The sequence below is a fragment of the Anabrus simplex genome, chromosome 4 (assembly GCF_040414725.1).
Source record: "Anabrus simplex isolate iqAnaSimp1 chromosome 4, ASM4041472v1, whole genome shotgun sequence".
NCBI classification, from domain to species: domain Eukaryota; kingdom Metazoa; phylum Arthropoda; class Insecta; order Orthoptera; family Tettigoniidae; genus Anabrus; species Anabrus simplex.
The window spans coordinates 215,863,437-215,887,515 of NC_090268.1; the positions used below are offsets into that span (position 1 = coordinate 215,863,437).

The following is a 24,079-nucleotide window of genomic DNA, read 5'->3' on the forward strand; positions in this document are numbered from 1 at the left end:
CAATTGAGTAAACTAACAAATATATCATTCAAGCAATCTTAAAGGTGTGAAATCAATATATTGCAATAGGACCAAAATACATTCACAGACCAACAATTAAAAAACTTTTAAAAAGTTCACCTCCCCTTTATGTATTTTTCTGTTCTGAAGACCGATGTGACATGAGAATGGCACATTACTCACCATTCTTAAAAATAAAAATCTTTATAACATCAATGGTGATTTCATGGTATCCACAGCCCAGTGTTCTAATGTTTTTGTTCTAAAAAACATGCTGCTGACTTACAATGCCTTGGGCTGCTCAACAAGTTTAATACTTCATTTCCTTAATACTAACTTGGATTTTACCCCTGAAAATCTTGGTGCAGTGAGCGGAGAACAAGGAGAACATTTCCACCAAGACATTCAGGATGCGGAAAGAAGATTCCAACGTGAATATGATGGGAGACTATTGCTGAATGCTACACCAGGACATTCCAGAAACCTCACACAAGAAGAAAAGCAACATGCACAGCTTCACCACCAAGAGAAAAAGTATGGAGCATTTGACCAAACTGCATTGTTAATGATGAAAATATACCTTTAATATTTGCATTAGGATATTTCATTTCATCACTTTGCCTATTAAAATCATTGCTAAAAATGTCAATGTACACTGTGGAAAAATGGTATGTAATAAAGAAAAGTTGAGCTCAGTTTTGGATTCAAGTCTGAAAAGCAATGAGTTTGACACTAATTTTGAGAGAAGTGTTTATTAAACTTAATTTTTCAGACCTGTAAATTACTGGCCAGTATTTTGCACCAGACACTTTAAAGTGCTCTGACCTATAAACAGCAACGAAGAAATGAATAAACACTCTGAACATTTGCTGTGGGCTAAATAGAGTAAAAAACTCATGAGCTAATCCTCAGTAAGAAGCAACAGATGTGACACAAATGTTACACTCAGCTGTCAGAAATAACAATCCATTTCAGATGAACAAAGGCTAGACAGTAGCAAAGGGGAAGAGCTTCAAATACCTAGGCAGCTTAATACAGGTAAATGGAAGAAATAAGGAGCCAGCAGACACGTTCCTAAAAAAAAAAAAAAAAAAAACTGCATACTCTGTTGCGCTGATGTTCACAATGTTGCTGGCTGAGCTCCTCAAGTAGAACTGGTGAGTTTGCGCAAGACATTGTTTCTAGAGCACACTTTTGCTCTCGTATCCACCAGATATCAAGCTCGCTTCTCTGTTGTGCGGATGGGATGCACACACTAGTGTCTTCCTTGAGTTAGGCTTTAGGTTGTTGCCTTCATAGCAGTGACAGCTCCTCTAAGGCTTCACCTAGTGTTATTTTGACCTCTATAAAGAGTTTGCCTTGTGTGGCTACATAAATTTCATTGGCATGTATAAAGTTCTGTGTGTTTATAGGGATGGGGTGGTCATCAGTACAGATATTGTACAGCAAAGGAGCCAGCATACTGGCCTGTGGCAGTCCATTCTTCTGTGTGTTCTCCATCGGCTTTTCTTGCCATTGAGATACACATAAAACCTTTGTTTTGGAGAAAAGGTACCAATGAGCTTAGTTAAATGGCGATCTTCCTTGACTTGATATAGTTTCCTGAACAACTTTCTATGATTTACTGTGTCACAGGCTGCTGTCAGGTCGATGAAAACTGTTCCAGTCATAAACTAACTTTTAAGAAAATCTTCAACATGCTGTGCGAGGTTCCCAGTTTGACCACCCCACAATTTACCTGGTCTGAAAACAACTTCTTCTTTCATTATTTTGCCGTCAATTGATACCTCAATGCGGTTCAGAACCATTAATTCTAATAGCTTAAGTGAGAAAGAAGTTAAACTGGTCAACAGCTCCTAGCGTCAGATAGGTCTTTGCCATTTTGTAAGTGCTGTCACTTTGGCCTTTCTCCATATCTTGGGCACCCTTAATTCCATAAAACGACGAACTGTAGGGGCCACTTGAGGGTCCTTGGGTCAAACCGTTTTGATTCGTTCAGTTCTCAGATTGTCAATACCAGCCGCTTTGTTGATGTGGACTGCTGGAGTTAGTAAACATTAATAATAATAATAATAGTAATAATGTTATTTGCTTTATGTCCCACTAACTACTATTATGGTTTTCTGAGATGCTGAGGTGCCAGAATTTTGTCCCGCAGGAGTTCTTTTACTTGCCAGTAAATATACAGACACGAGGATGACATATTTGAACACCTTCAAACACCACCGGACTGAGCCAGGATTGAACCTGCCAAGTTAGGGTCAGAAGGCCAGTGCCTCAACAGTCTGAGCCACTCAGCCCAGCTAAACATTTTCATACCCATTACATGCCAGAGTGACATACAGGTTTAGCCTACATTCCTTTCAGGGGATAACTAGTTGTTAGTGGCAACATAATGGCAGGGATATGAAAATGTCAGCATCAAGAAAAACTCATCCATCTCCTTAATTTTTAAAAAAATACTGTTTGCAGCAGACTAGTTTTACCATTTCTTTCATTTAGATCACAAATGACTAAAGCTTTGTGTTTGGTTGGAACGGACACCTGGATATATGAAACATCCACTGGTAAATTTCATCACACTAAGAACAGAGCATCAGCAACAGTCAAAACTCCATCATAACTTCAGAGTAAGAAAAGGGAGGAGAGTTCGCTGGGGGAATTGCAAGGAGTACAAAACTAATATACTACTTTTGATTGCCACTTTCAAGAACAAAGTAGTTCATAGCAGCAGAACTCAAAGCTCAAAGCCAAAAACACACAATATGTTGAAATGAACCATCGTCAAGTACAAAGTAGGTAACGTTCCCTGTGTAGAGTTTCACTTTGAACTAATTTTACTGTCAGGAACAAAGTTTTTATATCACTGAGAAATAACATGCTTAAATATCAATTAGGGTGATGTTATGAATCAACTAAAAGAGCCAAAAGCACATTTAAAATTTTTCAATACATGTACTCTTGACACAGGATCAATCAATGTATAATACATCCCAACTGGCCTGCAATGAAAACTACACTAAGACAATAGTCCACAATATCTCTGGAGGAATACCATAATTACCTGCATAACTTTCGATCTTTGTGTAACTTTCCCACCCTTAACTTTGAAATGGAAATCCTGTGAAAATAACAAACTGCATAACCTTCCCGTCATTATTATTTAAAAGTTTTCAGTCATCAATTTGTTTCCCAATTTTTAATTTTTTTTTTTTTTTTTTGCAAAGTGTACAGTTGTGAAAACATCTACTGTTTCAACTGCAGGTCATCAGTTAGTAGGTGACTACTAAGAAACACAGGTAACAATGGGACCGCTTGGCAAACTAGGTGTAGTGTTAATCTATGCACACACCACTAGTATGCTTATTGTAAGCACAAGTGAGACATGCACTTGAACTATAACATATATTGGTCTCTCTGCTAATTACTTTTACATATGTAAGTGAAAGTTAAGAAAAACAACGGCTACAATGTACAGTTTAACAGCGATTGAGTTCATAGAAAATAACTGCAATCATGCTGTAGCACACGAGTATTTCGTAGGGCCATCACATATGTACTACTGACATTAGCAAAAAGAAACGTTTCAGTGTGCCAAAAAGATTGATTTATCATTTTAGGGGAGCAATATCCAGCCAATATCCAAAAATGAAAAAGAAAAAAAAAAGAACCATTAAAATATGTAAGTGGATTAAGAAAAAACAGCACACAGTTAACGGCTCTGAAGATCACAAAGAAAAGTAATGTAGGAATCTGACAGTTGAAAGCAAGCAGAAGGTGGCTGTGAAGATTTATGAAAAGGAACAATCTTACTCTTCAAAGAACTATATCTATTCTCAATTCGAACTCAAATTTGTGTAATTTTCCCGACACTCATTTTTTGGCGTAAACAATGCTATTTAAAAAAAAAAAAGCAGCAAATTTACGAGAGTAAATACGGTAATTATGTATTACTTATAGCTAGAGATCGCAAATTTTTGGTGGCTTGAGAACCCAAAAAGTGGTATTTTAAAATGGGAAAATCAGTAGTTTTAAACAAATAATTCCGTATATTTAGAATTTATAAAACTTTTGACTTAAAAAAATGCATATTTACTATACACAGTTGATATATTTATAAATCAAGGGATTTATTTTCATAATAAATCTCTGAAAAATATGTTTATGTTGTCTTCTAAAAGATGGCAACACTTATCTGAAATAATGTTACTGTAAGCAGGAGAGAGAAAGAAAAGAAATTGCCAAGTAAAGATACTGTGTGAACATCAAGCGATGAAATTATATTTTCCTGCGGTGATGGGTGGTAGCTTCACATCATGAAGCACCCTCTCCTAGTTAGAAATGTGTTTAAACACTACTGATGCTGCTTTCTCAAACCCCACCAGAATCTTTCAACAGCCGTATTGGCAAAAATTATATAAGAAGTTTAAAATTTGCATGTCTACTTCGCAGTTTGCTCCGGAATTCACAGTTATTTTGCAGCAACACAGACATTTACTAATTTTGTATGGAATTCTTGTTTTTTCACAAGTTTATTTTCAAACTGAAATCTTAAGTTATTGTATAAACAGGATTTAAATAAAATAAAAAAAATATATTTTATTCGCAATACACATGGCATAAAGCTCCCTGTGCGGATCAGTCCCATGACCAAAGATTGAAGCCCCGCAGAGGTAGTTGGATTTTTGAAGAGTGGAAAAAAAATCCATTCTACACTCCATGTCCTATGATGCCAAGATGTAAACAATCTCTGGTGACAAACATTGTTTTATTTTATTTATTAAAATTCGGCCAGAGATTGCCCAACAGAGATCCAAGTCATCAAGTAGAGTAAAATGGAACATCAAAACTGACATGCAGGAAGCCTAAATGGCACCAAATTACAATGTCTGTATACAGTAGCCAAGGACATACAATGGCAACAACAACAACAACAACAACAACAACAACAATAATAATAATAATAATAATAATAATAATAATAATAATAATAATAATAATAATAATAATAATAATAATAATAATAATAATAATAATAATAATAATAATGGAAGATTGAACGTGGATCATAAATGTATTTCAGTGCTCAAAAAAAAGTTTTCATATTGCAATTACGCACAGTACATCAAATATATTTAGAGTTTAACACCATTGCTCGAAAGGTCAAGGTCAATGGTGTACAGACAGCACATGTAGGACTGAGAACGATAATAAATGATTTGCTTGCATACCCGATAAGTAACTTACTGTATTTAGATCGATGGTTTCATGGCCCATAATTGTAGACATGATGATAAGCTCTGGGCTTTTGCCATGTCAAGGAAACAAGACTTTCACCTTGTTTTTTTTTGACATGACAAAAGCCCATGAGCTTAATCATGTCTAAACTGACTAGATTACAAATCAAAATGCAACATTTTTTTTTTTTTTTTTCCAATATCTCAATGTTCAGTGTGATTCATTCTCTAACAGTGAACTAGTGTGTGGTATTTTTTGAATCAGCTCTACAAGTGAAGCAAAACAGCACATCTTTTCAACAGACTGCAGACTTGTGCTTTAATTTTATGGACTTAACACACTTTGCTAAGACTGCAAGGGTGCTTCTTTGCTGTTGGTGGAATGGGAATTGGAAAATGTCCCCAAGTTCTCTCGACATAGAAATATCATGCAGTCACATGCTAGCCAATTAGAAATACAGTAAAACCTCATCAAGAAGCTTTTGCAGGGGACAAGGAAAAAGAACGTGTTCAGCGAGAAAATGTACACAAATAAAAACTATCCAACAGTGATATGGAAATGATAGATACGATTTTTTCTGACATGAGGACATTTTACGTTGTGTGTCCGCGGGTACAGTGAATACTATGTTTACCATTTCTAAAGATGAGAGGAAAGTATTAAACGGTGTGAAAAACACGAGAGAACAAATACAAAAATATTTCCCGCTGGGACTTATAAAATAACAACAATGCACTTTAAGGTGTCAAAAACGCTAGACAAATATGAAAACATTTGCACGGGGGCCCATAAAAATATCAAAGCATTATTGCAGACCACACTCTTTCTAAAACAAATGTTACCAGGCGAGTTGGCTGTGCGGTTAGGAGCATGCAGCTGTGAGCTCGCATCCGGGAGATAGTGGATTCGAACCCCACTGTCGGCAGCCCTGAAAATGGTTTTCCGTGGTTTCCCATTTTCACACCAGGCAAATGCTGGGGCTGTACCTTAATTAAGGCCACGGCCGCTCCCTTCCCATTCCTAGACCTTTCCTGGCCCATCGTCACCATAAGACCTATCTGTATCGTTGCGACGTAAAGCAACTAGCAAAAAAACAAACAAAAAACAAAACAAATGTTAATGTTAATTTTGGACCAGTGTGTTATTAAACATTACTTTCTGGTCACAATCTTAGACAATGAATTGGAGGTTACACTCGACCATGTGTGACTGCAAGAGAATGACTGGTGAAATGCAGTATAGATTATGAATCCGACAAAACTTTGACCAACTCGAGTGATTGAGTCTAAACTTGAAGTGTGAGTTTCAACATTCGCAGCATCTCTGTGTGCTTAAAGGTGTGGATGCCAGTCCGCTTTGACAGATTTTAATTTTGTTTTCATTAGTAAGGAATTTCACAATATTTTTCCATATCCATAACTAGGCTATCACAAGACAAATATGCACCATGCTGGTCAACTTCACATGATTCCTAATCCAGATGTAGGCTATCATGTGACAAATATTTGCTACTCTTCACTGTACCAATCAACACAAAATAAATTTCTAACTTCTGAATGGAGGGTCCTTTTATTTGAGAATTGGTTTGTGTCAACATGGATACCGGTATAGAAACAATGAAATTCATCAATTGTTGTTCTGAATGGAATGCGAAAGACAAGCCCAAACCACTCACTGTGTTATTCAGCAATCTCGTTGCTAACCGGCAAGCAAAACTAAGCATTCCTGAGGCTTGCTCCCTGAAAGTGCAACTTATCCTGTGAAGTTCAGGAATTCATGGCCTTTCCCCATTATCATGCAACTGTGACGTGGGCTCTTATCCAAGTTGGAAATCGCATTCCTTTCACAAGAGATAACAAATAAAAATGTGACCATATTAAGTGGTAATAGCGAAAATTCATGAAGCGATAATCGAGGTATTTTTTATATACAGTAGATTTAATACAATGAGAATCAGGACATTGAATTATGATGTGCTAAGCAGCAAACGTGTTAATGAGGAATGCACTAACAAGGCTTCACTGTACTGTTCTCAATGGATGCCAATCTTTTATTATTTAGATAACTTTCCTTTAACTGACAAGGATGTGCTGGATTCAGGAAGCTCTTTAAATTATATGGAGTAAACCTGAAGCGCAACGAGACTGATCTCTTGTGGACTACATGTAAATAAAAATGCATGCAGAACAGTTCTGTAAGTCTGCTTTTGGTCAGCACCAAGTGTGTAACAGAATGGTTCCAGAGTCAGTTGCAACGAGTTAAGTGCACGCTGCATGTACATTGTGGGTAGATGAAGATTAATAGAACTGCTCCAGTTTTAATTGTCGAGTGCAGCAGTTATATTTTTCCAATGTACAGAATAACAGAAGACACACACTGGACAAACAGCTTCGTCCTAGGGCCTGCAGATTACGAGGTCTCGCATGGCCAGTGTGACGAATCCTCTTGGCTGTTATTCTTGGCTTTATTTTCATAATTTAAAAGAAATATATACGACAAAAAGTATGCACTCCGATCGCATGGTTTTCCGAGGTGTACGTCTGCTAGTCGCAGCCCCTGTATTGTAAATGTAGCAGCGTGGTGCGATATCCAGCACGGATCTCTCCTCCTTTCCCCATTTGGGTCAATGTCCACCAAGGTTCAACCCTCTCAACTCAGCCCTTCACACTGTGTATGGATACGATAACAGCTGCCCCACATACATAGACACTAGTATATGCTGATGATGGCCATAGAACAACGCCATAGTCTTAAAGAACTAGTGCAGAAGTGGGACACCAAGTTAGTAGAAACTGACTATGGCTGAACATCATGAAAACTGAATACATGGAGTGCAAATTGCAGATATCTGGGATCATCTGTGTGGGTAATCAGGATTTCAAGAAAGTTGAGCAGTATAGACACCTCGGCTCCCTGATTTGTTCGGATAGACATGCTACCTGATGTTTAATAATAATAATAATAATAATAATAATAATAATAATGATATTTGTTTTATGTCCCACTAACTACTTTTACGGTTTTCGGAGACGCTGAGGTGCCGGAATTTAGTCCCGTAGGAGTTCTTTTACGTGCCAGTAAATCTACTGACATGAGGCTGTTGTATTTGAGCACCTTCAAATACCACCGGACTGAGCCAGGATCAAACCTGCCCCAGATAGAGGATGAAATGACGCTGACTTAGGCCTGCCCACATGGTCGGACGAAGAGTTTACGCCAAAGACGCATGCATTTCAAGCACCAAACCTAGCTATGTCAAATAATAATTTGACCTCAGAATGCCCTGAAATGGATTACTTCAAGGTATTTGTGAACGAAGAGGAGTTGGCAAAGGTAGCAGACAAAGCAAACAGATTTTATAAACAGTTGATGGTAAGTTCATGGCAAGTTCCGCTCTATCTTGATCAATATTGGGTGTTTAATTTAATCTTTCTGCTGTTAATCGTGTGCATGGTTTGATATTGTGTGTATATATAGTAGGCATAGCCCATAATGCAAATGAGCAACTGCAAAATGACCTCAATAGTGTTGCGAGATGGACAGCAACCAATGGTATGATGATAAACGGGGTTAAAAGTCAGGTTGTGAGTTTCACAAATAGGAAAAGTCCTCTCAGTTTTAATTACTGTGTTGATGGGGTGAAAGTTCCTTATGTGGATCACTGTAAGTATCTAAGTGTTAATACAAGGAAAGATCTTCATTGGGGTAATCAAATAAATGGGATCGTAAAATAAAGAGTACAATTCTCTGCACATGATTATGAGGGTGTTTAGGTGTTGTAGTAAGGATGTAAAGGGTCGGTGCGACGTAAAGCCCCTAGCAAAAAAAAGATGTAAAGGAGAGGGCATATAAGTCTCTGGTAGGACACCAACTAGATTATGGTTCCAGTGTATGGGACCCTCACCAGAATTACTTGATTCGAGAACTGGAAGAAACATTACAAGTAATAAAACTCATTGCAGACCGTATTGGACATCAGATTATTAACATTAAAATAGTTAACACCACCTTTCCAATACTTATCTTTTGTTGTAATGTTTATATCCTAAATATAAGGAAGATAAGTATTGGAAAGGTGATGTTAACTATTTTAATGTTCATAAACTGGAAAAAATCCCCAAAAAAAGCAGCTCGATTTGTTCTGGGCGATTTCCGACAAAAGAGTAGTGTTGCAAGAGACTATCCTCATTTTTCCGTAATGAAAGTCTGTTAAAGGAGAACAATAAAACTTTGATTTCCACCTATTCAATACATTAAAAGCAATTATAAAATTAAGATCTCATCCTTATTTTATTGCTAAATTATTAAAAACATACGACATGTTTTGTTCAAATTTTGAACATCTTCAGCTATACACATTTTTAACAAGGTTAAAACCGGTAACATTGTTCTATAACTTACACTTATTGTTTACTGTTAACAAACTTAACCATAAGAACTATTAAAATTCTCTTGAATATAAAGCTTTATATATTACGTCGTCTTATTAAAACAATATAACTATTTGTAGTGTTTGAAACTTAAATTCTTGTTCTAATATTTGAAATACAATGTCACAAGTTAGTCATGTATAAATACATTTACAATCTGTTAAAGTTGTTGAATATCTTAAAATTGTTTGTTGGAATACACATTAAAATCTTTTTGTTACTATTGGCGTGAGCTTTACCACACGTTGTACCTTATGGATATAAAATCTTAGTGCACGCTCAAAACAGCTGAGTTCAGGCGTGACTAACATTCTTTTCATCCGTAAAATAACAAAATGAAGGACACTGTTGATCATAGGTTAAATATTTAAAGTACGACAAATTTATAACGTCCAATTTTTCAAATTCATGAATTGCTTGTAGACTTTACCAGTGTAGAGCAATACTACAGACATTAGCAAGGACTCAGTCAAATGGTGACAGTCAAGTTTTGATGATAAGCAAGTGGTAACTTCACTGAATTTCATGATAGTAAGTCTGTTGACATCTCCTACTTCTGCCTGCATTTACGTTAGTTTGATGACTGCCTGTGCTTACGCTCCACCAAGCAGTCGTCAAACAGCTGAGTGCACTAATGTAAATGCAGGCAGAAGTAGGAGATGTCAACAGACTTACTATCATGAAATTCGATGAAGTTACCACTTGCTTATCATCAAAACTTGACTGTCACCATTTGATTGAGTCCTTGCTAACGTCTGTAGAATTGCTCTACACTGGTAAAGTCTACAAGCACAAATTGGACGTTAAATATTTAAAGTACGACAAATTTATAACCTTTGATCAACAGTGTCCTTCATTTTGTTATTTTACGGACGAAAAGAATGTTAGTCACGCCTAAACTCAGCTGTTTTGAGAGTGCACTAAGATTTTATATCCATAAGGTACAACGTGTGGTAAAGCTCACGCCAATAGTAACAAAAAGATTTTAATGTGTATTCCGACAAACAATTTTAAGATATTCAACAACTTTAACAGATTGTAAATGTATTTATACATGACTAACTTGTGACATTGTATTTCAAATATTAGAACAAAAATTTAAAGTTTCAAACACTACAAATAGTTATATTGTTTTAATAAGATGACGTAATATATAAAGCTTTATATTCAAGAGAATTTTAATAGTTCTTATGGTTAAGTTTGTTAACAGTAAACAATAAGTGTAAGTTATAGAACAATGTTACCGGTTTTAACCCTGTTAAAAATGTGTATAGCTGAAGATGTTCAAAATTTGAACAAAACTTGTTCTATATTTTTAATAATTTAGCAATAAAATAAGGATGAGATCTTAATTTTATAACTGCTTTTAATGTATTGAATAGGTGGAAATCAAAGTTTTATTGTTCTCCTTTAAAAGAGTAGTGTTACAAAAATGTTGCAAAATTTGGACTGGGAAGACTTGGGAGAAAGGAGACGAGCTGGTTGACTAAATGGTATATTCCGAGCTGTCAGCGGATAAATGACATGGAATGACATTAGTAGATGAATAAGTTTGAGTGGTGTCTTTAAAAGTAGTAAAGATCACAATATGAAGATCAAGTTGGAATTCAAGACGACAAACTGGGGCAAATATTTGTTTATAGGAAGGGGAGTTAGGGATTGGAATAACTTACCAAGGGAGATGTTCAATAACTTTCCAATTTCTTTGAAATTATTTAAAAAAAGGCTAGGAAAATAACAGGTAGGGAATCTGCCACCTGGGCGATTGCCCTAAATGCAGATCAGTAGTGACTGATTGACTAAAAAATTACTAAGCATCTTGCTAATGGACTAAATGTTTGCTACCTCGTGTGGAATCGAACTCTGGATCCCAAACATGAACCGTCTCCAACACTGTAGGAACAAACAGGTGAGTTAAAATATTGTCTCAAAATATTATTCTATAGTTAGTGCTTGTATTTTATGTTCAAATTGGCAATGATATTTGATGAAGTTGTTGGCTGAAATAATCCAGCACTGGGGTCACACCAGCCTGTCCGAGAATTCAGCAGCGAAAAAGTTAAACATGAACAAGCATGTCATAAAGATATGTATCCTTCACTGTGCCCACAACTGAAAAAATGCTGAAGGCTTGTTTATGGTGGTACAGTCATGTCAAGCTCAGTAATGAGCAATCAATAACCAAGACCATCCAGTGCCTCAACCCAGATTGACACTGGCCTGGAGGGTGACCTTACTGACCCTATGGCAAAGTGGGATTGTCACTAAGAAGAACATATGGCCAATGGCACTTACTGAAATAATTCTGACAGTATGCTGAAGCACACAAAAATTTCAGAGTGATATGTACAATAGTTTTTCCAAAAATGGACTGTAATACATATGCCTCATACTAACAAGCTTCACACACTGTTCGTATGGAGTACTGAAGCACTGCCGTTGTCTCACGGGAAGGCAAGTGCGAGTTACTATTGACTGAAATTCATAATAAACCGGAGAGAATTCCATGTGTGTGAAGACGCAGGGAAATGCTAGTTGTTAATATGTTTAGCTTGGTGCACATGGCAATGTCTGCTATCAATTATCGCAACAATAAAGGGTAATTGGAACAGAATACATCTATGATAACATAATATTAAAAGGATTAGCACAGTTTCCAGACACTATCTTATGCCACTTAATAGAAACAGTTTTTAAGCCATCCCCTCCCCACCTGAAATAACAATCCAAGGACAACTACTAATTATGCTTAGGTGTTCAAATCCTTTTAATTCCATTTATGTACGAAGGGAAGGTTGAGGAAAGTTCATTTGAATTAATGACTTCAAGTAAAAATACCAAAAGATCAATCTGTTGAATTTTTCACTAATGTATACACACTGAAATACCTAAAACAAACGGAACATTATCCAGAGTCCATTAAGGTAGGGAAATTTTACTAGTGCTTGCCAGCTTCCATCAACTCTCATCCAGTAACAATTTATATGTGCATGTCATTTCTCATTGTCTCAAAATACATGTTGTTGAAGTGTATATTGCCCAGCTGCTGACCACTGAACTGATAGAGTTGCCCCCACGACACACAGACACACACACACACGCTCACAACGTGCACCAGGCACTTAGGATCTAGCAGTGAAAGGGGGGGATCAGATTATGTTTGCTGCATCTCAACACGTGCCACCTGTAAACAAGACAAGAACTATGGGCGAAGGCCGTTCATTCATCCTCTGCAGCACTGCTGTTGACTGGAGTAAAAGACACACATGTAACAATCACACAAAACACAACAACAATATTGTAGAACAATTCTGTAAGGTTTCTTTTTCATTAAATTCTTTTAATTAATGGGAAAGGCCAAAATGTTAATTATAATTATTTTCTTTACAAATTACTACTCCTAATTGTTTGTTCAAACTGAAGTCTTACCATTAACAGGAAATTTTTTTTTATGAGTCTGTAATATAGAAGATTCTTCCTGTTTATTTTGTTTCCAATTAATTAAGGTTTTCTCTATTATTCAATACACAAAATGAGGCAAATTAACAGTACACTACTTCTCCAAACAACACTTAAAATGCATAGTTTTAATGATATGATCATATCTGAAGTATTTTGTGTGTCCATGTTTTAATTCAATTCCAAATTCATCATTATCAGCCTTTTTAGTTATTTCAAAGGATATATTAAAAAAGTGGCCTAATGGTTTGAAAATGGAAAGCCTCTACCAAAGCTGAATCTTCAATGCATGCCTCTTCCTCACTGTGATCCAAATGATATTTTTCAAACCTCCTTAAACTAAAAGAGAAACCAACCATTTCCAAATTACACCATGAAATTATCAGAACAGGCATACATAACAGATAAGCTCCCATTTCAATGTTTCTGGAACTTCATCCAATGCTCTAGTGAACAAGTGCTGTGAGCATGATGTGTCCAAAGAAACGTTGCCACATTGTACATAATTGGGTGTTGAAACTGTTAACTTCACAACAGCAAAGCTTTCTGTTTACTTACTCATTCTGGTGAAGTCTTTCAACTGCTTGGACAGGGCTTTGATTTTTCCTTGAAAAATAACCTTGACAGAGTTTCAATAGGTCTGTATATACTAGGTATAATCATATTAAACTTATAACTGTATGTGAGAAAATGCAGAACATGAATGAAGAATCTCTAATACTTAACAACAAGAATGTCAAAGGACATTAAAAAAAAAAAAAAAGTGTGTATTCTGGTAAGTTAGTAGCTGATATGAGTGTCAATGAGTTTAATGGCCAAAACAAAACCAAGAACATAAAATTACCATAATTACCCGCATAATTATCTTCCTTGCATAAATATCCCACCCCTTACTTTAAAAATGGAAATTAGGAAAAAAATGAAAATTTGCATAATTTTTTGCCATGATTATATCAATGTTTTCCATTATCAATGTGTTTTTTTTTCTTCCTTTGTTTCTTTTGTATACAAAATGTGCAGTCAAACACCTATTGTTTCAATGGCTGGTCATCAGATGTGGGCAGCAACTGAGAAGCACAAGCCACAGCACTGCAGTAATGGGATTGCTCAGCGAGCTATGCATAGTGCTGGTCGATGCACATATACCTAGCACACATGGGGGACGCGCTCTTGGAACTGCAACATATACCGATCTCTGCATACGTAAGTTAACAGTAGTTAGTGGGGGGTGAGAAAAATGTGAGTTATAAAACACAGTTTAAATTAACTGGGATAATGTTTGCAGAAAATAATGGCACTCATGCTGCAGCACGAGTTTTATATAGAGCCATTACAAGTCCGCTATCGGCCTAAATAAAAAGAACAATTGCAACATGCCAAAACGACAGCCTTATCATTTCACGGACTAATATCAGGCCAGTATCCAGAAACTGAAAAAAGGAACTGTTAAAATGTGACCAGATTAAGAAACTATGACTTCAGTTCTGCAAGAAATGCTACAATTAAAAGCTCTGGAGATCAATATACAACTCTAATACTTGAAAGCAAACGGATGGTGACTATGTAGATTAACATGCCTCTTCAAAGGAGGGCGCCTCTATGCCAGTGATTGCCGAAGGACCATAATGGAAGAGAGACAGAATTCCATTGGTAGTTCAGATTCTAAACTAAATTCATATAATTTTTCCTCCACCAAATTTTTTAGGTTAAGTAACGGTAAGAAAACTCTGGAAAATTACGCGAGTAAATATGGTAATACTAGCTGTGAATCCCTAAGTGGTGTGGAGAGTGTAGTGTAGTATAGTAGTCACCGTAATGACAGAACCTGAATTAATAGCGAGCGCAGCCTGGGTGCACCCCCTGGCGCTCCCCTGACAAGATGCGCCATCTCCATACAGCTTTGCCCTGAAATTCTGCTGTGGGGGGAACAAGCAGACGCATAGAAAAGTCAAGTAAAACAGAACACAGATTAAAAACCCTTGTCAGTGATTGGCGCAAGATTCAAAATACGTTTTATGCTTTACTGTTTAAATCTACACAACTTCAGGGATCATCATTATTATTATTATTATTAATAATAACACAGTTACATTAAATCAGTTACAAGTATGAACAAATAAGATCAACTGAGAATGATTTAGCTTTATTATCCACTTAAAAAAAACTTTAAGATTTAACGGTTAATTACTAGCATCATAAGCAAAGATTTAGTAAAAGTGTAGCCATCAATTATAATAAAATCAACAGATATAAATAATCCGAAAAATCTTACGCCAATCTGACCTACAGAAGAGCAAGATTTCTATGATGAAAATCAACAACAAAGTGAACTAATCTATTTAAGAAAAATTATTTGGACTTTTTAAAATTAAATATCTTCAATCACATATGCAAATTATGGGAATACATGAAAGGTTTCCAAAACCTTGCTCCTTGCAGTAATATATTCTGAGGCATATGGCACACACAACTGCACACAACCTGGCATGCACCCACAATCACACACATTACCATACAGCCAGACACTCCAACACAACACAATTACATATAATGATGTGCAATTGCCTCTTGGTTAAACGAAGTTCACTCACATAAACAACAGTTACAGTATTGTTATAGCGTACTTAACATTGTCTCTTTTCTGAGTGCTATTCAATCAATTACTCTAATGATATTTTCAAAAAACAACACTAAGGTGACTAAGGATATTTTGAAAATTCTGATACTGTAATTGTTGCTTATTTTATATGCCTGAATGCAGTAACACAAGATTGCCAGTGATTCTAATTTTAATGAGATATAAAACATTGAGAAAGAAAAGACTGAATATATTTATAAACTGAGTGCATATTATAACGTAGAAAATAAATAATATGTTTAAAATAACATGAAATGAATTTATAAAACAATTTAAAACAAAACTTTCATTTTCACATCTCTAAACTAGCAATCATTTGTTACTACTTCAGACATTAAGTGTGCCAAAACACAGCAAGTCTCAGTATAAGCTTGACATAAGAACGACCAGTCCACAAGGCTATTCATGGCTTCAAGTTCAAAACATACAAAGCGAATCTCCATCAACTGACTGCTGAACACAATGTTAGCAATTTACATGTAAACCTAAGCTTCACCCCACTGTAACCATGGGTATCCTTGGGAAATGTAAAGCCACACAGGATGCTTTCTTAACAGTTCATAAAAAATAGGAAAGCGTACAACAGCATCTTATCACGTTTGATGAGAGAAATTAATAATAATAATAATAATAATAATAATAATAATAATAATAATAATAATAATAATGGTGTGTGGGCTCCGAAGAGGCCTGGCGCAGGTCTTTCACATTGACACCTCATAGGCGATCTGCACATTTGTGAGGATGGGGGCCTACTTATGTTGAATTCTAATGATGAAGACAGCACATAAACCCAGCCTGAAGTCATCAGCATTAACCAATGAAGATTAAAATCCCCGACCGGCTGGGAATCGAACCTGGGACCTGTGGACCAAATGCCAGCACACTAACCACTTAGCCATGGAGATGAATGTCACTAATAAAAACTTCAGACTGCTATAGGCAGTATCTAATAATTTAACTCCAGCACCAACTTTCAAACCCTCAAAGGCAAAATTAAACCACCCCACACATTCCTTCACTACTATTGTTCTTGTTTAGGCTTGTCCACTGAGGGCATTCTGATCCCAATACAAGCACTGGGGGTAGGAGCAGAGCACAGTGCGCAGTACAGCAGGAAATGGGACTAAAGGGTAAACATACATTTGTAGGAGACCAGAATAACGAGTAGTTCATCGAAAAGGGGTAGCAGTCGTCCAGAAGTTGTAGGTGCAGCAGTTTCGACGAGTGAATGATATGGCATTGGGCATTGTAATGAGGCTTATCTATGTTAATACTATTATATGGCTGAAAGCAACGAGAAACTACAGCCGCACTAACTCCCAAGGACATGCAGTTCTCTCAGCATGAATGAATGATATTGTGATGATGGCTTCCTCCCGTATAAAATTTGGTGGTGGTAAAATAGTCCCCCGCCTGGATCTCAGAGTCGGGAATACATAAAGCGGTGCAATCATCAGGAAGATGACTACTGATTTTCTCTTTATCAGAGTCGGAGCATGGAATGTTAGAAATTTGAATCGTTGTTGTAGGTTAGAGAACCTTAAAAGAAAAATGGACAGACTAAGTACACTGGCAGGAAGAGCAGGATTTTTGGTCAAGCGACTACAGAATTATTCAATAACTGTATTCAAGTGAAAGAAGTAGGTAAGATTCTGGAACAAGAAGAGGCTGTTGACTGATTAAATAGTAAACCCACTTTCGATGTCCGAATTCGACAGAGCATTGAGAGACCTAAATAGGAACAAGGCACCTGGAATTGATGATATTCCCTCAGAATTACTAACTGCCTTGGGAGATGATGATGCTTATTGTTTAAAGAGGCCTTACATCTAGGTCATCAGCCCTGCCTTAGGAGAAAACAGCATGGAAAAATTATTTCGTTTAGCATGCAAGATGTATGATGGCATAGGTAAAGTGCCTTCTGATTTTAGACACAATAATGTTACTTTTTGCAAGAAAACAGATAGCCGACAAGTATAAACTACCACACCATTACTTCTGTATCTCATGCTTGCAAAATTTTAAAATGTATTATTTACAGAAGAACGGGGAGACAAATTGAAGCTGAGTTGAGAGAAGATCAATAATAATGTTATTGATTTTATGTCTACCTCTGTAGTGTAACAGTGCTATTAGGTGTCATCCTCAGGGGCTAGGGTTCGATTCCCAGTACTGCCAGAAATTTAAGATTGGCTGGAGGCCTAATCTGTGGTTAAAGAGGTATGTGCAGCTCACCTTCATTGTGGGTGTACCTAGAGAGCTGCACCACCTTGGAGCGAGGACATGGATTTACATTGATTTTATGTCCCACTAACTACATTTTTATGGTTTCCAGAGAGGCTTATGTGCCAAATTTTGTCCTTCAGGAGTTATTTTACAAGCCAGTAATTCTACCATTAAGAGGCAGACATATTTGATCACCTTCAAATACCACTGGACTGAACCAGGATCAAACCTGCCATGTTGGACTCAGAAGATCAGCTCTCTACTGTCTGAGCTACTCAGCCTGGTGAGAGAAGAACAGTTTGGATTCAGAAGAAATGTAGGAAGATGCAAAGCAATCTTGACTTTACATCTTATCTTAGACGATCAAAATGAGGATGAAAAGCCCACGTACATGGCATTCATAGATCTAGAAAAAACACATGATAATGTTGATTGGACCAAGCTATTTGAGGTTCTGAAGGCTATCGGAATCAGATCCGAAGAGAAAAGAATTATCTACAGCCCGTACGTGCAGTTCAACAAAACCAGGTAATGCATAAAATTAGATCAGAGAATGAAGTCTTAAAGGAAGTAGATGAATATTGTTTCTTGGGTAGGACAGTAACTAACAATGGCAGAAGTGAAGAGGACATATGATGCTAAGTAGCATAAGCAAGGAAAGGCCTTTCTTTACAAATAAAAACTTTCTCACTTCAAACAATGATCTACAAATTAGAAAAATGTTTCTGAAGAATTCTGTGTGAAGCCTGGCAATGTTAGAAACAGAAGGATTGACAATAACCAGGTCAGAAAAAAAAAAAAAAGAGAGAACTGAAGCATGTGAAGTGTGGTGTTATAGAAGAATGCTGAAGGTGTGACTGATAGATTGAATCACGAATGAGGAGATACTGATTGAACTGGCGAGAGGAAAATGATTTGGCGAAATCCGCTCAGATGATGATGATGTGCGGCTTCTGGAGAGGCCTGGTGCATATCTTTCTAACCAAAGCCAATGGACAACCTGCACGTCTGGGTGTGTGTCAGCACATAGCCTAGTCCTGTGAAATAACACCAAAGCTAACCATCTACATCTGATGGACAATCATCAATGACATTAAATGCCCTCACTCCATATGAAGACTGAAAAAAGTTTGGAATTCAACTCAGGCTTTTGGCATGGAATCTAGTGCCTTTCCTGCAGGCCAACAATCTGATGATGAAATCTCTTCCACAAACAGAACTCGAACCACTTAACCTTTGTGTTAGACCACAAAACATTGATGCCTTAACAATGACAGTCACTCAGCGGGTTATTCGACCAGAAGAAGAGAGAGAACGACAAGGCATATTCTAGACACCCAGGACTTCTTCAGTTAGTTCTTGAAGGAAGTCTAGGTGGTAAGAATGGTCAGGGTAGACCATGGCATGAATATGACAAACAGATTAGAGTAGGTGAAGGATGTAGAAGTGAAGTAGAAATGAAAATTTTTATGACAGGACAGGGTGGCAGGGAGAGCGGCATCAAACCAGTCTATGGACTGATGATCCACACAACAACAACAACAACAACAACGTAGATCATGGAAGACTGCTGACGAAAATGAGGGCTATTGGACTAGACAAAAGAGTGGGTGAATGGATGGTAAAATTTGTAGAAAATAAAACACATACCAGGTGAAGCATTGTTTGATGCTGTAAAGAATGATGAGAGGTCCTGCAAAGCAGTATTATTGATCCTTCACATTTTCTATATACATAAATGATATGAGTAAAGAACTGGAATCACAGATAAGGCTTTTTTACAGATGTTATATTACTGTTCGGAGTAATAAATAAGCTACAGGATTGTGAGCAACTGCAAAAAGACCTCGACAATGTTGTGAGATGGACAGCAGACAATGGTACGACGGTAAACAGTATGAAAAGTCCTCTCAGTTTTAATTACTGTGTTGACGGGGTGAACATACCCCAAGGGGATCACTGTAAGTACTTAGCTGTTAATATAAGGAAAGATTTTCATTTAGGTAATCACATTAATGTGGTTGTAAATAAATGTTTCACATCTCTTTTTATGATTATGAGGGTATTTAGCAGTTGTATTTAAGGTTGTTTCACCAGTATTACTTGGTTCAGGATCGGAAACAAATCGAAAAAACGCTCAATTTGTTCTGGGTGATTTCCAACAAAAGAGCAGCATTACAAAAATGTTGTAAAGATTGGGCTGGGAAGACTTGGGAGAAAGGAGACGAGCTGCTCGATTAAGTTGTATGTTCCGAGCTGTCAGTTGAGAGATGGTGTGAAATGACATTAGTAGATGAAGTTTGAGTGGGGTCTTTAAACGTAATAAAGATCACACTATGAAGATAAAGTTGGAATTCAAGAAGACAAATTGGGGCAAATATTCGTTTATAGGAAGGGAAGTTAGGGGTTGGAATAATTTACCAAGGGAGATGCTCAATAAACATCCAATTTCTTTGCAATCATTTAAGAAGCATCTAGTAAAACAACAGATAGGGAATCTGTCACCTGGGCAACTGCTCTAAATGCAGATCAGTAGTGATTGATTGATAAGTCTGGTATGACCCCGTTCCAGTGTATGAGATCCTCTCTTAGAATTAGTTGATTCGATAACTGGAAAAGAACTAAAGGAAAGTGGCACAATTTGTTCTGGGTGATTTCCAACAAAAGTGTAGTGTTATCAAAATGTTGGAAAGCTGAAAGAGATGAACTGTTTGACTAAGCAGAATGTTCCGAGCTGTCAATGGAGTGATGGTATGGAATGACGTTAGTAGACTAATAAGCTTGGGTGGAAAAATGTTCAATAAATTTGTTAGTTCTTTGAAATAATTTATGACATGACTGGGAAAACAATCGATAGGGAATCTGTTACCTGCAGATTATTGATGACTGACAGATATTGCTTTTAAACTTCTCACACTTTTTTTTTTTACTGGTTTAAAAATAATGCCATTGATTTTACGTCTCACTAACTATTTTTAAGGCTTTCAGCTGCCGAGGTGCTGGAATTTTGTCCCTCAGGAGTTTTTATGTGCCAATTAAATCTGTTATTGGTTTTACGTTGCACAGACAGGTCTTATGGCAACAATGATATAAGACAGGTCTAGGAAAGGGAAGGAAGCAACCGTGGCTGTAGTTACGGTGCAGCCTGGTGTGAAAATGGGAAACCATGGAAACCCATCTTCAGGACTGCCGACAGTGGGTTTCTAACCCACTATCTCCCGAATGGAAGCTCACAGCTGTGTGACACAAACCTTGTTAGATCAGTGCAAACTGAATCATAATGAGAAGTGGATGTACAGGGACCAAACTGCGCCTAAGTAAGTTCGTGAAACATTTCTGCATTTACTGAGGCACTGGGCAAAGCATTCAAATGACTTTCACTGTTCATAATATCACCCATTCACAATCAGTGACAAGTTTACACAATGCAAAACAATATTGTACATCTATAAGAATGCAAATAAGTAAGTGATTTAAAAGAATCTGAGGATGTTCTTAAAGAATGAAACATGTAACTCTTATTAATTTAAAAAAAATTCAGGTATGTACTAAATTAATATGTATCTTGTGTCAGACAGACTGTAAAAATAAATAGTTTTATATCCTATTTTGATAAGAAAGTAGATAATCTTCACAATGGAAATGGCTTTCAGGAGGCTAAAATATTGTTCACAACAATAAACCAAGAATGTACAGTTCATTGAAAGATTTTTGTGATCTACTATAGTTAATTATGTTTGAGGAATGTTGTAAATCAAGAGAATAATTTTGAACATAGATAGATTTTGCCTTTTATATTGATACATCAAGCATCATTATCAATTATCACTGACATGACATAGTATTAAGTAGTAGTGCTGTCAATTACCAACCTTTTTGTCTGCCACCATAGATTACACAATGTGGCTTTCAGTATCATACATATATTCCCAAGATAGTAAATTCAAATTAGCACCTGCAGGGGTTCCACAGAATTTGCATGACTGACTTAAAAAGATTTTATCATCTCTTATTTTGAGACTTCAAGCATGGATATGTAATAGTGATGTGTCATTCTACATCAGACTGGGGACAGTAAGATGAGGGGACTCTTAACACAGGGCCATCCATTCCAGTATTTGCCAGGAACATGTGAAAATAACTGCTTAGAATTGATACGGCGTACAATCAAACCATTCAACTTCTACTTCTTACACTTTTACCAGTATGGCTGGGGATAACTTCTTAAGTAACACCATTAACAGCCATTTTTTGATCCTTGGAACAATTTCAATGGCTTAAGGATAACTGTCTGACAACAGCAGATCTATGAAAGCATCCTGCCTAGCTTTACTGCATGAAGGTGGGCTGGCCGTTCAAGGTGTGCCCATACGGCTGCATCTTGGTGCACATTCGCCTACCTGCTGGTTGAAGCAGTGGGTTGTTAGCTGGCGTGTAAGTGAACGTGTGAGGTTCACTCGTCTTACCACTAGACATCACAAACAGTTTTACCACAACAGGCTCGACCAAATCACATCGCCGATAAGGGGGAACGGTGCAAACCAAATGAGTCTATAAATAAAGAACAAAATAATAAATACACCAGTCAAGTTCAAACCATTTTCTCAGTCTATATAAATAAAATAGGAGTTTTGTGTGTACTCTGGTCAGAATGTTTAAAAACTGCTATTTGTATGTTGGTAATATCCAGAATATGAAGGAAATGCAATTTTTAAATTTCTGTCATGCATTGTCTGTACAAATAATTTTTATTTTACATTTTATGGCCTACATTGGACCACTCTAGTCAATTATACAAAGGATTTCTTGATTTCCTATCAGCCCAATATTTTTTCATTCTAAGAAATACCCTCCCATTAGATCTTTAATTGATGCTGGTCTGTAGCCTGGTGTGTGAGTCTTGAAGTATCTTCATTTTTTCTGTTTTATTTTTGAGATACTTTATTGTTATTTGTAGTTCTTTAATATCCTCCTTAATTTCAGTGATCCATTTAATATTGGTCTTGCTATTACATAATTTTTCAATTATTCTTCTGCTAATTCTGGTGTCAGGTGTTCTGATAAGATGCCCAAAGAATGATACAAGTTTCTCCTAATCATGGTCAATGCTGGTTCAATTTCCTTATAAACTTTTATTTGATGCTATTCTCCATTGTCCATTAACTTGATACTGTTTACTTATGCATGTTCTAATTATTATTTTTTCTGTCTTAAGTACAGTGTAATCCCGAATACCATCAGCCACTGAATAAGACCCGCGCCCTAAATTTGAGACGGCAAAATACGGAAAAAAACTAAAACTAAAATAACTTACATACCTATTTAATTTTATTCAAATATACCACAAATATAAATTCGAACAGCTTTCAATTATTAAAATCATTACAAAAATCGTAAATAAAATTGGTCCAATACTCACATTATTCACAATTCACCATCGTCATCTGAAGTTTCACCATAGGAACTTTCGTCACTGGCATCTTTCCACAAATAGTCGTCCTCACTACCGTCCACTGAATTTGAAATTCCACATTTCTTAAAGCTTTTGGGCACTAGATCGTTGGGAATGCGCGCCCAAGCGGTCTTGATCCAGCTGCATATTAGTCCCACTTCAGGCCTCTTCACTCGTCCGGTTAGTGTTATTGTGTGATCACCATCAGACATCCATTCGGTGTACAACTGTTTCATTGCAGTTTTGAAAAGCCCGTTCACACACACATCCAATGGCTGTAGAATAGAAGTGAGTCCTCCGGGAATTATCGCAAGATCGGTTTTTCCTTTCCTCATCATATCTTTTACGGCGTCAGTTGTATGTCCTCGGTAACTGTCCAACACAAGCATGTTTCATTTTTGTAACAAAACTCCTGGGCGACGTTGCAAAACGTACTTCACCCAGTCCTCAACTAACACTCTGTCCATCCAGCCGGACTCGTGTTCTAACAATAACACCGGATGGCAAGTTTCCTTTCGGAAGTGTTTTCCTTTCCAGAACCACATATGGAGGGAGTTTGGTTCCATCCGCTAATATGCACAACATTACCGTGCATCGTTGCTTTTCGTTACCACCTGTTCTACAGGTTACACT

General features: G+C 36.8%; 1 protein-coding gene across 1 annotated transcript in view; it reads right to left on the reverse strand.

Moving 5' to 3' along the window:
• NFAT (NFAT nuclear factor) overlaps positions 1-24,079 on the reverse strand; it is a 533,805-nt gene that overhangs the window by 101,454 nt on the left and 408,272 nt on the right. Inside the window, exon 9 of the mRNA XM_067145354.2 lies at positions 22,395-22,545. Coding sequence (XP_067001455.2) covers positions 22,395-22,545 — 151 coding nt within the window. The remainder of the gene's footprint in view (positions 1-22,394; positions 22,546-24,079) is intronic.